At 44.0% G+C, this 15197-nt stretch overlaps 1 protein-coding gene across 2 annotated transcripts in view; it reads left to right on the top strand.

Moving 5' to 3' along the window:
- Positions 1-197: 197 nt before the first annotated feature.
- The window catches only part of GNAO1 (G protein subunit alpha o1), a 194493-nt gene continuing 179493 nt past the window's right edge, over positions 198-15197 (top strand). Inside the window, exons 1-2 of one of the 2 annotated variants that reach the window (XM_007532703.3) lie at positions 198-1231; positions 1474-1516. In XM_007532703.3, coding sequence (XP_007532765.1) covers positions 1114-1231; positions 1474-1516 — 161 coding nt within the window. In that variant the 5' untranslated portion in view covers positions 198-1113. The remainder of the gene's footprint in view (positions 1232-1473; positions 1517-15197) is intronic. The other variant, XM_007532704.3, reaches the window with a different exon arrangement.

Raw genomic sequence — 15197 nt, 5'->3', positions numbered from 1 at the left:
GCTCTGGTCGTGGGAGGGAGTGGGCGTTGGAGGAGGGAGGAGGGGCCGCGGCGCGCCGGGCGCGTCGCCGCCAGCTGACGCGAGCCACCCGCCACCGCGCGCGCGCCTACCCCACCCCCCCCGCCCCTCCTTTTCCCGGGGGCCCGGCGCGCAGCCCTGCTGACGTCAGCCAGCGGCTGGCCGAGCAGGGTGCGCAGAGCCGCTGGCGCATTCGCGCGCTGCGCTCGCCCCCTCCCCCGATCGGGCTGTGGCGCGCGCGCTCGCTCGCTCACTAGCTCTCCCTTCTTTTTCATTTTTTTTTTTTGCTCCACTCCCTCCCAGTCTCTCTCTCTCTCTCTCTCTCTCTCTCTCTCTCTCTCTCTCTCTCTCTCTCCCCCCCACCTCGAATTCCTTGCTGCCTGCGGCTCCTTCGCGCTCGCCCTCTCTCTCTCTCTCCGGTAGGCTCCACAGAGCGATGCGATCTCTGGGAGACAGCGACACCGCCTCCCGCTAGAGACCTGCCCCCCCCCCGGCCCGGCCCCCTGCCCAGCCCTGCCCAGCGCGCGGGGGTCGGCGAAGGCGCCGCGGACGCACCGACGGCTGAGGACCGGCGATGCACATGCACTAGCTGCACCCCCTAACTCACTCCCTTCACACCCCGCGCCGCGGCCGCCGCCTCCTCCGGCACCAGAGGCAGAAGGACCCACCCTGCCCCCCACCCCACCCTCCGCCGACTGCCGGCTGCGGCTCCTGCCTTGACTATTATTTTATTTATTTTGGGTTGTGCACAAGCCTCAGTGCCTGCAGCCCGCGCCTCCCCGGACGGCGGGCGCCTTCTCTTTCGGCTCACGAGCCCCAGACCCCGAACCCTCCCCCCGCCTTCGCCTCGACACCCCCGGAGACCCGGCCAGCCGGCACGAGTCTCCGCTGCTGGAATCTTATTAGAGGCTGTTTTTTTTTTTTTTTCCTGGGGGGGTTCAGGTTTCTCGAAATTTTTGTTTTCCGCCAAAGGAAGGACATCGTGAATTTTCTTCCTCTGAGCCGGGGCTTTGCTCTCTGGGGGGGTGGGGGGCGCGCCGAGCCGGGGAGCCGTGCCAGCCGAGTCGTGCGGGCTGTGGCAGGGAAGGGGCCACCATGGGATGTACTCTGAGCGCTGAGGAGAGAGCCGCCCTCGAGCGGAGCAAGGCGATTGAGAAAAACCTCAAAGAGGATGGCATCAGCGCCGCCAAAGACGTGAAGTTACTCCTGCTGGGTAAGAACCGGGCTGCCACCTGCCCCCCACCCTCGCCCCCAATCCTCTAGTCTTGACCACTCCGCACCCCACCCCACCCCCATATGTCAGCTCCGCTACCTCACTCTCCCCTGGGGAGACCTAGTCCCGGAGTTGGCACCACCATGTGCCTGGGATCGCCCACCTCCTTGCACCCCCCCCCCACTGTATTCCCCTCTGCAAGCTGACACTTACCAGTTTTTCCCCCCTGTCTATCCCAACAGGGGCTGGAGAATCAGGAAAAAGCACCATTGTGAAGCAGATGAAGTAAGTCCCTGTGGTTTTGGGATTTGTACTTTTATTAAGAATATATATGTATATTACCATATTCATTACCTTAATCACCCCCTGGTGTACTCCAGGCCCGGTTTTTAATGCACACACACACACACACACACACACACACACTTGAATTTCACTCCCTTCCCCCATGCCCTACGTTGGTTCTGGGTCCTCCACCCTAACTCCCTCCCCCCATGGGTGTTTTTTAAGGGGGAGGGGAGTGCCTGTAGTTGTATGAATGACAGCGCCGCCATATTGATCAGAACACCACACTATTGGCATGATTTTGATCATTACTCTTGCTCATGGGGTGTTCTGCCTCCATTTCTGTCTGTTTCACCCTCTATTTCTCTCTCTCCTCTTTCTTCCACCTCAACCCCTTCCCTTTTCCAGTGTCCATAATCCCATTCCTCCAGGGGCAGCAGTTTTGAACTTGGCTAAAACATGGAGGGGACCCAGCCCTAGACTGGGCTGGGAGCAAGTGTCTGCTGTTCATGGATTTGGTGCTGAACTAGAGCCTGTAGTTTCTGTCCCCACCCTTCTCCTGAAGGGAGACAAGAATTAGGGGAAGGGGCATGCAGTGAGGATCAGGGTGGGTTTCCAAGAGGATGAGATTGGAACAGCTGTGTCCAAGGCAGAGGTGGACACTGACTGTAGAGCTCATTGCCTGCCCCCTGGCTGTCCTCCCACGCCCCCTCTCTCCCCTCCCAGCTTTTGATTTGGCACTGGCAGTTTTCGTTCACTCTGTGGCCTTTATTAATGTATTTATTTACACTCTATCTAGGCTGTGCTCCATGTAATCTACCCACAATGCGGATTTTCAGGCCCACTTGCCACCGCCCCCTTCTGCCTTAGATATCAGTTTCCCCTCCTAATTAACTGGGGGTGGATTTGAGTGATGGTTGAAAATTAAAACAAAATGGGTTACTCCTTCCCTTCCACACTTTCTCAATAAGGAGCCTCGCCCCTCCTTCCCACTCCCAGGCTCCCTTCTTGCCCCATCCACTCGACAGATCCTGGTGATCCCACAGACTACTCTACCTGGGGGTGGGGGGACACCAGCTGGGAAGGGGTTTGTGCCCACTGGGACTTTTGACTCTGCTGCTTCCTTTGACCTGTCAGCTTGGGATAGAGGAGTTCCTTAAGACCATTTAGCGAGGATTCCAAGTCGCTTTGCTGTGACACCTTCATGCACACACAGCTCCTAATTAGGGGTTGCTGTGCAGTAAACAAAAATGATTATTTTTCAACTTGACAGAATAGCCGAAGTAATTACATCCCGTAGGAAAACAATGGAAAATAAAAACCCCTTTCGTAGAAAGGTGGGTGGGAAACCAAGCATGCTTGTGGTTTCAGTACCAAGATGCAAAAAAAAAAAAAAAAATCTTGCATGTGTAACAGGCATGACAAGCGGGTTCTAGGCGGCGCCATGATGGTAGGGAGTAGCGGCTCAGAGACAATTTACCCTGTCTGCTTGACATGTTCTTATTTTTGTTCTAGAGCTCCTTGGGGCTTTCTGGCTCGCCGCACCCCTCTGAGCCCTGGGTAATTTGACCTGGGGCTTCTCTGGAGTTTGTGCAACCCAGATGGATGGGGAGGCGGGGCCTAGGGAATTGCTTTTTGCAACAAGGTGTATGTTGCATCTGCCTGGTGCCCTGGCAGATTAGTAAATGTAAGCAGCACCAACCCCTTTCTCTCGAAGGGGTATGTTTATAAACTTCCAAAGTCTGTAATCTGCAGTGAAGGGCTCTGAGCCCTCTCCCAGCCACCGAGCTAGGTGAGGTTTCAGGCGTTGCGAGTGGTGGACAGCGCCCAGCCGAGGCCGGAAAAGTCGATGGGGCTCCGTTCGGAGGCACTCGGCTCGGCTCGGTGCGGGTTGGGCTCTGAGTTCGGAGGGATTCGGTAGTGTTCGGAGTCGTGTCGGGCCCAGGCGGAGAGAATCGAGGCTCTTGCGCACGGGAGGGGGGAGACCTGGAAGAGGGGGGGTCGGAGAGGAGGAACCGAAGGCCTTCGGAAATGCTGGGCGGAGGGGATGTGGGAAAGGAAGAGGTTGTGCTAGAGTCTGCAAATTAACTTTGCATCCTTTAAATCTGTTCTACCTACATTTCGTGAACATGCCCTATAAATTAGGCTGATTAAATAATAAGAGTTTAAAAATAAATACTGAACTTCGCTAAGGGCACCTAGTTTTTCCTCCTTTTAAAATTTTTATTTATTTTTTTTATTCAAAGAAAATTGAGCTCTCAAAGGAGGTAGATGTGCAGTTTTAGGACGAGAATTCCTAATTATATATCTTAAAGGAAGGGCGGAGAATATCTTAAATGAAGGGTGTATGTAGACTTTCCCTAGAAAGTCATGTTTCTCATCTATAGTTACTCTGAGGAGGTCTGGGAAGAAGTGTCTGATGTTTGAATTGTTAAATTAGATATCCAAGATTTTGTTCTCTTTCACCTGCACCCCTCCATTTTTTCATCCTCTTAGAACACCTTTTTTGGGGAGAGAAAAAAATCAGGCAAAACTGAGATTTTATAACCTTGAGTGTGTGGTTTTTGTTTGTTTGCTTTCCATCCAGCAACAGTATGTCAGTTTGCTTTAGGAAGCAGGTTTGGTTTGCTGAAGAGTTCTAGCCCATATAAGTTTCACCACAAGAGACCCTGATGTTCTGTTCTCCTGAAGCATTCATGAATGGTTGCTTTTCCTGTGAGCCCTCCAGCTTGGCTTGAAATAAATCAGATCAGGGCCTTGTGCCAAGCTGAATGCAGGACTTGTTTTATTAACCACAAAATGTAGGGTTGGTGTCATTGTATCCTAGTAACAAATTCTTTGAGTCCTCCCCTTACAGAGATGGTTTTCACCGACATGTATTGACTAATATCATTTAAGTCAGGAGAATTGTACTGTGGGTGGGGCCAGGCCGAAAAGTCTAGGTGGTATTTTCAGAGAACAGCTTCTGACTTCCCTGTGCAATTCAATTGATGGCCAACCTATCAGACTACATGTATGAGTTAATTAGGATGCTGTTGTATTTCATCTGGGCAGATGAGATAAGATGATGATTCTTGTGTGATGGCTTACAAGAACTTGATGGTTTCCTAGTAAGGTTGTGGGTTTATTACTATAGCCTTTTGGATTGGGGAAGATTATTGATACTCATATATCTACAGTCCCTTTTCAATTAGGGTGTCTAGACAGAGTCATTCCATTCAGCCTATATTCTAATATGATGGAGCATACTGAATAGAAGAACTAATATATGCCTATAACTAGAAGAATATATGATGAGGGGCAGGCAGGCAGATACTGCTTATAAGAAAGTGTTAACACCTACATCAAACTAGGAGCATGCAGAGGGACTGACCTGAAATTTTTCTGCTTGATATATATTATAATGAGAGACTGGTATCACTTAAGAGATGTCACAGATTAGATTGCCTGCTTAATACTTGATTTTTTTTTCAGTTGAATTATAGCTTTCTGGAATTTTTTTCTTTATGTATTTGATTATGAACTAATGCTTGGAAGTTCTGTGTCAGACACCCTAAACCTTCCCTGTACAGAGAAATAAACAATAGTAACTGAAACAACACACAATTTTATTCATACCGTGAGTAATCAGTAACCTCTTTTCGTGAATGATATTTCAAATTACTTTGATTGCTAGGAGTTCATGACCTTACCTGTGATCAAGTCTCATAATTCTTGCAGACAATCAGTGGGACTGCATTAGTTTTTATTTAGACTAATCAGAGTTTTAAAAAGTATTTTACTTAACTACTAAAACCTTTACTAAAAAACATCTCTTAAAAGAATTGTGTTTTATTAAGTATGGAATCAAGTTACTTCTAGCTCTGAGCAAATAGTGACAACCATTCAGAAAAAAAATTTAATTAATTTATATTATTGTCATCAGGGTTATTTCTGGGGTTCAGTGCCTACACTACAAATCTGCTGCTCCCAGTGACCATTTTTTCCTTTTTATTTTTATTTCTGTTTTATTTGACAAGACAGAAAGAAATTGAGATGGTAGGGAGACAGAGAGGAAGAAAGAAAGATAGACAGCAGCAGACCTGTTTCACTGCTTGTGAAGCATCCCCCCCTTGCAGGTGGGGGGCTCAAACCCAAGTCCATTCACATGATGATATGTATGCTTAACTGAGTGCGACACTGCCTGCCCTCCCCCCCTTTTTTTAGACCAATCTGATGAAAATGTAAGATTAACTAAGCAGTTGCTATAGACACTACAGTTTACCTTCATTCGAGGTCTTGTGTTTTCTGTGATGTTGAGCTGTCTGTCTCTGTAACACAAAGTGGATTTTTAGGGAGATAGAGAGCTTGAGGGTGGCAATGAGGCATGACTTGCTAGCTAGTAGGCTTTACGTAAATTGATAACAATAAAATGGAGTACTTTGAATATGCATTCATTTCCAAGGTGCCTGCTCAGGCCTTTGTAAAATAAATTTAAGGTTTTGTTTGGTTCATACAAATACCCCGGTCCTTTCCTTGGGATATAATTCATAAGACAGATCCCATTCTATCAGAAAAATCAGTTTTAAGACATCACTAGCTGTTGAAAGATGGTGCTTTCCTCCTGCCAGCTGACCCTGAATTTGTAAGTAGGTGTCTGCTCTTTGGCCTAGGTTCAGATCAAACCTGAATTCACCCAACATGCCACTGTTCAGCACCCATTCAGTGCTAAGCATTAGTGCATGTGAATCACAACTGACAATTATTACCCCTTATATGTGTAACTACTTAATGGGGTATTTCTGCACATTCTCCTGTTGATCCAATGCTCTACTAAGGACTACTCATAGAGAATTGTGAGCTTACTATTCTGCAATCATATTGTTGGTTGCTTTGCCCCCAGCCACTTCTCCTGTCTCCATGTTTATTCTAATGGATGCACCTTTCTCTCTGGAGACCATGTGAATGGGAACAGAATGTCAGATTAAATGGCAGATGAGTTATCCTTTGCTGATGGATGGTGCTTTCTATCTCCTTACTGTTCACTGAACTGTAAATACCAGTAAACCTTTGTGTCAGAAGAGTGGCAGACAGACAACTAGATGTCAGGAATTCCGCTATGGATTTCTTTTTTTTTAAATTTTTGTTTATTAGTGATTAATAATGTTTTTTATAACATGATAAAATTATGGGGTATAGTTTTACACCACACCCACCACCAATGCTCAGTTTCCCACCTCCATGACTTACTAACAACCTTAGAGACAGTTTGTCTACTCTTTTTTATTTTTATTTTTTAAGCTCATGTATTTAATTACCTATATTCCACAAAAGAATAAAGTCTTTTGCTAGTTGCCTTTCACCTCCTTATTTATTTCATAAAGCACAATCACCTTCAGTTCTCCCATTCTGTTTCAGAGGGTACAGTGTCATTTTTTTTGTGTGTGGAGTAATACTCCATTTAATATATAACCCATAACTTCTTTATCCAGTTGTCTGTTGGTGAGCATTTAGATTGTTCCCACTCCTTGACTATTGTGGCTAATGCTCAGCTGTGAAACTCTTGAGCCTCAGTTACATGTTAGATTCTGAAATGAAACCTACCTGCTGTTGAAAGGTTTTTTGCCAGTTAGATTAGATAGATGAAATCTCATGCAGGATTGACTCAAAAAGAAAACCAGAATTTCTGTTTTTGCTATATAGAGCTAGAGTAAATTAATGATACCCAGAGTGCTACCTTGCTTTGTTACACTTGAAACTCCCTTGATTATGTGGTGCCTCTTAGCATGTCACATTTGCCAAAGGTAGGACAGATTCACTTATGTTATATCTACTCATCATACTCTATCTTTGTTAACACTGGAGATTTAATGTGAGTAGAAGAATGCCTTATATTTCAGGCATATGCTTAATTCATCTGGATGCAGGGACTTGGTTCCCTGTCTCTCAGAGTGATTTCAGCCTTTCATTTACTCTAAAGCTAGACAAAAATGTTAAAAGATAAACTGAGGTATATTGTTAATTCTAAGAATTTATCTAAATAAAAATCAGTTCAAATTGGGCAGTATCCAGATCTAGTAGGCAGAAGGGAGCTCTATAGAGCTTTTCAGACTTTTCTTTGGGTGGGGTAGATAGCGTGATGGCTAATGCAAAGAGACTGTCATGCCTGAGATCTCCTAGGTTCCCAGGTTCCCGGGACCGCCATAAGCCAGAGCTGAATAGTGCTCTGGTTAAAAAAAAAAAAAAAAGAATTTGAGGGAGTAGAGAGCAGGAACAAGGAAGTTACACTAGACAGATATGGGTTGATTAGTGCAAAACCACTTTCCTTTAGTACTTAAGAGACTATTTTTATTTTTTATTTATTTTGTTATCAGTGCAAGGCTCAGTTCAGGTTTATGGTGGTGCCAGCACCAACCAGGCAATTCTTCATTGACTAATTAAAGATTCCATGCCTAGGAGAGCCCAAACTATAATTAAGCCTTACTTTGATGATATGGACTCAGCATATGTAAATCTATTTAGGGCTTTTTGCCTTGCTTTTAATAAGATCATGATCACGAGACAATATCTTGATCTAAATGACAACAATCAAGCTGATGAGGAAATTATTTCAAACTACACAACATTTTGGAAAACGTTACCTCTCCCACCCCCACCCCTACCCCCAAAATTGTCATTAGAAAAAACCAACTTTTGACTTAAAGTGTTTTAAAACAAAAGTTAAAACAGCAGGTGTTAAGAGAATGGCACCTCACCTCATCTTCTTAGTGATTGCATCATCATAAAGAACTTGAAAGTGCTCGAATGAACTCCATTCTGTGAATTGTTTGAATTTGTCTTTTATCTCTCTCATTCATGCACAATGTTGATAAAAACAAAATAATAATAAGCAGCCCAAGTCATTAACATAAGGACAAAGATGAGAAACCAACACAAGAAGTAGACAGTTTCTTATTTAGAGAAGCATTCTGGCATGCTTCTCTAAAACTGTGAGGCGATTAAGAGCTTGGACTCTGTTACTGGCTGCCTGACTGTACTGTTGGATGTGTGACCTTAGACAAACTGCTGACTTTGTGTTTCAGTTTGCCTATAAAATAGGACTGATAATAGAGATAACTATGGAATAAAGTTACTGTGAGTACTAAATGATGTAACATAAAAATACTCATAGAGGGGGCTGCATGGTGGTTCACCTAGTACAGCTTACCTGGTTTCAAGCACTTAGTCCCCACCTGTGGTGGGAATCTTCAGGAACAATGGAACAGTGCTGCAGGTGTCCCTCTTTGACTCTGTCTTTCCCTTTCTACCTCTATTGAAAAAAAAAAAGAGGGCCTAGCAGTAGTGCTTCAGGTTAAGTGCACATATTACAAAGCACAAGGACCTGCATAAGGATCCCGGTTCAAGCCACGGGCTCCCCACCTGCTGGGGGTCACTTAACAAGTGGTGAAGCAGGTCTGTAGATGTCTATCTTTCTCTCCCCCTCCTCTCTCAATTTCTCTGCCCTATCCAACAACACTAAAACAACAACAGCAATAACAATGGGAAAAAAAATGACCACCAGGAATAGTAGATTCATAGTGTAGGCACCAAGCCCCAGCAATAACCCTGGAGGTAAATAATAATAATAATAATAATAATAATGTCACTGGGAACAGTGAAGTGTAGATACCTAGCTCCAGTGAAAACCGTGGTGGCAAATCAAAGAGCCCTTATAGCAGCTTTCTAGAATATGACATTATCATACGAACGTTAGCTATCGTTTTTATTCTTTTGATTGACTTGTAGGTATTCCCTTCGTATATATAGTCCTGATCTCATACCTAGTGTATCCTGAAAGCCAGAAAGGGAGCAGGGTGGTTCAAACTCCTGCCTTCTTCCCCTTGCCTGCTCTGCAGTTTAGTTGTTACATAACAAGCATTGTGGTAACTGATGTGACTCTTTTTTTCTCTTGATGTCACAACAGCTTCAGCCCAAAAGACTAAAGTGATATTACAAAGGGTGAGAAAAAGAGCCTAGAACAGAAGTTAAGTGATTTTATCCTTGCCTCTCGAGGGGCTCTGCTTCCTAAAAGAGTTTAACTAGGGATAACCCCAACTTCTGTCCTATTACAAACAGTCTTCCCTCTTCTTCTTTCTTCTAATAGTTTTTATTCTTAGATATAGACAGAGAGAAATTGAGAGGGTGGGGGCACCTAGGAGACACCTGCAATCCTGCTCCACCACTTGTGAAGCTTTTCCCCTGCAGGTGGGGACCAGGGTCTTGAACCTGGGTCCTTGCACACTGTAATGTGTGTGCTTAACCAGGTGCACCACCACCTGGCCCCTTATAAACAGTCTTTGAAGTTGAGAATTACTTTTTTTTTTTTTAAGCGTTCTGAGGTCTTCGGTTTGAATTTCTTAACATAAAATCATCAACTAAGGTTCCATCTTGCAGTAGTAGAGAGCACCCAAGAAAGAGCTTTTAAGGCTAAGTTGCCCCAATTGCATAATAGCAGCCTTAACCACAACACTTTGTCAGTCAGGAAAGTCATGGTCCTGAGAGGCATTTTGAGAAAACCATCTCCAACCAAACTTTTCACACAGACACAGTTCTCAGACCAAAGAGGAGGATCTGAAAATACCCTGTTAGCAAGAAACGGGATGTTTCTGAGAGGAAAGACTCAGTGGCATGTTAGGGAAGTTGTTTGTCAGTGGCTTCCAGGATGCTTTGAAATGGAGCGCAGAGGGCTGGCTTCCACCCTGATTCCATGTGAAGGAATGTCCCTGGGTTCAAGTGCCTAAGATCTAGGGAGCTGGGACTAATCAAAAGGGAGGGTCAAGAGCTAGGTTTTCATTTTGCCTCTTCACTAATTTGACTTTGGACTCAGCCTCCCTAAACCTTAGTTTGTTCATTTCTTATTTGGGGGATGAGGTTTTGCTGTATAAATTCCCAGGGCCTTTTTCAGGTTTCTAGCTCTAAGATGCAGTAAATGCAAAGAGAAACCTAGAAGCCTGAAGTGCAGAGGGGAATAGTGGGAGTATTTACCGCCTACAGCTTTTATCTGCTGAGCCATCTTTAGTTCTAATTTTCTTTACAGAGAAAAGGAAAACAGTGTGCTTTTCATAGCTTCAAAAATATATAATAATGTAAAATAAAGTCCTGCAAAGCTAATACTCAGTACCCTGAATTTGTCCCCCTACTCTCTTCACGTTAGAGTAAAGGGAGAATGGAGAAATTATGAAAAGAAGGGTGATGCTGCGTAAGGGTTATGCAAAAGGCTTTCATGGCTGTGGCTCTGAGATGCCAGGTTCAGTCCCCAACACAACTCTAGACCAGAGCTGAGCAGTGCTCAGTCATGGTGTCTCCCCCTTCAGTACTCCTCACTGATATCTTTGTCTTTCTGTGTCTGTCATCAAAAATAAATAAATAAAATCTATTTTTAAAGAAGAGGTAATGCATAAGGATAGGATATCATGATTATGACTTGTATTCTCTGTTCATGTCTTAACCAACAGAGAAATTTTCAGTGGAGATTGTTACTTATTTTTATTTTATTTATTTATTCCCTTTTGTTGCCCTTTTTTCTGAACTGTTGTAGTTATTAATCGTCATTGTTGGATAGGACAGAGAGAAATAGAGAGAGGAGGGGAAGACAGAGAAGGGGAGAGAAAGATAGACACCTGCAGACCTGCTTCACCACCTGTGAAGCGACTCCCCTGGAGGTGGGGAGCTGGGGCCTTGAACCAGGATCCTTACACCAGTCCTTGTATTTGCGCCACGTACACTTAACCCACTGCATTACCACCCGACTCCCGTTACTTATTTTTGATAGCTTCCCCATACTATCAAATCAACCCTGCTTGTAGGTTCTCAGTGCAGCAAGGCTTATACATTTTAAGTTAACCTCCTTTGCGAGTCTGAGTGCCCTTTCCCGCATCAGGGATCCCTAAAACAGGTTTGCTCATGACACAGCACTGAATCCAATGTATGGCACAAAGGAGGTACTTAAAAATATGAGTTGTGTTTTCCCTTCTCTTCTTACTTTTCAGCTCCTGTTTATGAGTGGAATCATCCCACATTCATCCTTCTTTTTCTGGCTTATCTCACTTAACATGATTCCTCCAAGCTCCATCCAAGATGGGGTGAAGAAGGTGAAATCACCATTTTAATAGCTGAGTAGTATCCCATTTTGTGTATGTATACCACAACTGAGTTGAAAACGAGAGGAAGAAATGAGTAATGCAGAGCACACAAGCTCATTTGTACATAAGTCAGAATGACAATATTGAAAGCCTTTGATGGGCGTAGGCTGTGCTCATCCACTTTTTCCCAGTCCAAACCATGATCTTCACTTGTGTTTTTGTTTTTCATATCAGCCTGTGAGGAAATACATCATCAATTCCATCCTTATAGATGAGGAAGTAGGACTCTGAGAATTTTGATGGCTAGGGAACACATAGCTTGGTAAATGACAGTGATGTATCCATGCCCTGTTTTGTCTAATCCCAAATTCTACATCCTTTCTATGATAACCCATCACAGTTCTTACTAGATCTGTTCTAGTGTGAGTAGTGGTGAGCTGGCAGACCAGGACCAAGTACTCATCAGCAAATGGCATGATGCCAGCCATGGATCAAGGGCAGTGACTAAGAATGGTGCTCAGTTCCTTCTGGAGGTAGAGGCAGCAGTCGATGGCTCTGCTGTCATTGGTTCTGATATACCCTAACCTCTCTTTGGACAACACCTGAAATCACTTTTTTAAAAAAAAAAAAAAAAGATATTTCTTTTTGTTTATTTACTTATTTATTTATTCCTTTGTGTTACCCTTGTTGGTTTTTATTGTTTTAGTTATTATTGTTATTGATGTCATAGTTGTTGGATAGGACAGAGAGAAATGGAGAGAGGAGGGGAAGACAGAGAAGGGGAGAGAAAGATAGACACCTACAGACTTGCTTCACCGCCTGTGAAGCAACTCCCCTGCAGGTGGGGAGCCGGGGGCTCGAACCAGGATCCTTATACTGGTCCTTGCGCTTTGCGCCACCTGCACTTAACCCGCTGTGCTACCGCCTGACTCCCTAAAATCACTTTTCATTCCTGCCTAGGAAGTATAGACCATCTGTACATAGCATCTGTACAGAGCTGCCAGTGAAGGCTCTGACTTTGATGGCAGCAGGGATTCACAGAAGACTTGGGAAAAACAAGCCTTTTAAGCTGCCTATCCATTTCCCCATCTGTCAGTCCATGCATTAGCATTTGCTGAGCACCTACTGTGTGGTAAGCATGTATCTGTTATCATAGAGGAAGATCTCAGTGCAAGCCCTTGAGAAGAACAGCCTAAAGAGTTCTCACACTTCAACGCAGAAAATGTTCTGGGAGAACAAGCTCATCTACCTAGGAAGGAAAATCAGTGAAGTTGGCTGAAAAATAAGTGGTAGTTATTTATAATATATGTATATTATATATGATTTATAATATTTAAAAATAAGTGGTGGGAAAAAAGGAATGGCAGGCAGGGGAGCCAAATTGTACAAAGGCACTAAGTAAGATATGTCACCATGTGGAACATGCTAGGAATATAAAATTATCTCATTTGATTGGAGTATAATGTGTAAGATGAATGTCGAGAGATGAAGGATGAAAGATGACACAGAGACCAGATCACAAAAGGCATTGTCTGGTATATTAAGGACTTTGGATTTTCATCTGAGTATAATGAGATGCCACACAGGGTGTTACAGAAATAGGTGCCGGATCAGCCCGCACTTTACCAAGATCACCAACACAAACTGCAAGTAGTCAGGGCTGAAGGTTAGGAGACCAAGTACACAATTATTTCTGTGATTCTGGTGGGAGAAGACTCAGAACTTAATTAAAGCATGGTGGTGGAAGTATGGAAAGGAGACTGGATTGCCCCACTGGTGGACTAATAGTACCTTTCCCTGAAGCTGAAGATAGAAGGAGACTCAGGGAGAAAAGTAAAGACTTAATTTGGTGATGTTGGTTCCTGTGGATCCTCAAGTGGAAATAAGCAGACAGTTGGATATGGATTCAAAGATAGGACACACCTGGGAAGGAGAGAGGGTCCATGTGGAATTCTGTGGTGCTTGTGGTTAGGAAGAGCCATGGAATTTAGTAACCTCACCAGACTGAGTAAGCAGGGCAAAAAGGGCAGAAGATTACAAAACATACACACACCTTAGCCCCAGGAAATGTGAATTGTCCTAGCAGAGGAACCTCTGAGGAAAACTGAGAAGTGATCTGAGAGGTAGAAAAGGAGAACCAACAAACAGCATTGCAAAAGCCAGGAAAAGAACTTCCAGGGGCCAGGTTGTGGTGCACCCAGTAGAGCACACCCATTGCCATGCACAAAAATCTAGATTCAAGTTCCTCGTCTCCGTCTTTGGAAGAGGGGAGGGAGAGTCATAAGAAGGAGAATCGTATTGTAGGTATCTTTCCTCTCTCTATTTCTTTCTGTTTCTCCCTGTCTCTCACTCTATCTAAGAAAACAGGAAAAAAAAAAAGGCAGACAAAAGTAGTGGGGTCATATGGGCACTGCGCTCCAGCAGTAACTCTGGTAGAAGGGAAAACAAAAAACTTTTTTGTTTGTTTTAACAAAAAAAAAAGAAAGAAAGAACCCAGAAGGTGAAGAAGGGGTTAGTTGAATCAGATACTGTAGTAGCCAAATAAGATGAAGACTGACAAGTGTCCATTGGGTCTGGAAAGTTGCTAGTGACTTCTGGCAAGAGCCCTAAAAGTATGATTGGGGGCAAAAAGCCAAACTGCAGTGGAGGTAAAGTGAGCAGAACTAAGGAACTCAAGGCCCTGAACAGAGATTCCTAGAAAAGATAAAGCGAGGAAATGGGAGCAAGGAAGAGAGACAATTCAGGAAGGGATTTACGTTTATTCATGAGGCTAGCATAGAAGGACTCCATCAGCAAGTTGTAAAGAAGGATCCCTGGTGGAGGGGAAAGTTGAAAGCAGTGGAAGAGGTGGTAAAAGGGACAGAGAAGGGATACAAAGTATGGATGGTGGTTTGATCTTGACATAAATTTGCATCTACCCTGAGACTGTTGGGGGGGGGGGGGTTGGTGGTACTAGTTAGGACTGTGTAGAGAAATTTGGGTGGGATAGGAAGGAAAAGATACTGATGGAGTTCATGTCTTATATATATGTGACATACATATATATATATGTATATATATATATATATGAAATATGAAGAGGTAAAAACAGTTGGACTTATCTCTCAAAACACCAAAGAGTGATAACCATATCATTCAAACTACTCATTTATTCATTTGTCCAATATTTTTCTAGCACCATTTATCTGTTAGTCACTTTTCTAGGTGCTTAGAGAGTCAGTGGTAAGCAAGTCAGTCTCAGGGGAAACAGGTAATAACTTCATAAACAAATAATTGAAGATAGTAATTGCAGACCTTGAAATATTTTCTGGAGTCACACCTTTGGGTGTGACTCATACAGATCACTGTGGGATCCAGTTACTGCCTTCAGAGAATTGAATCCATTAGAGGAGATAAATCAGGCCTTGAAGGCACAGAAGAGGCAACAATGAAATTTAATTTGGGCAAGGATTTAGGATTGTGGTAGAATCAGCTAAATGAAGAAATGAGAGTAGTATGACCACTCATTGTATTATTCTGGCCAGTTTCACTTTTTTTCAGGCTGTTCTGGGGAGCTTCCCATTAAAGATAGAAGTGAGCAT

Source organism: Erinaceus europaeus, chromosome 2, assembly GCF_950295315.1.
Source record: "Erinaceus europaeus chromosome 2, mEriEur2.1, whole genome shotgun sequence".
NCBI lineage: Eukaryota > Metazoa > Chordata > Mammalia > Eulipotyphla > Erinaceidae > Erinaceus > Erinaceus europaeus.
The sequence above is the reverse complement of the archived record's forward strand: the minus strand, read 5'-3'. Positions and strand labels throughout refer to the sequence as shown.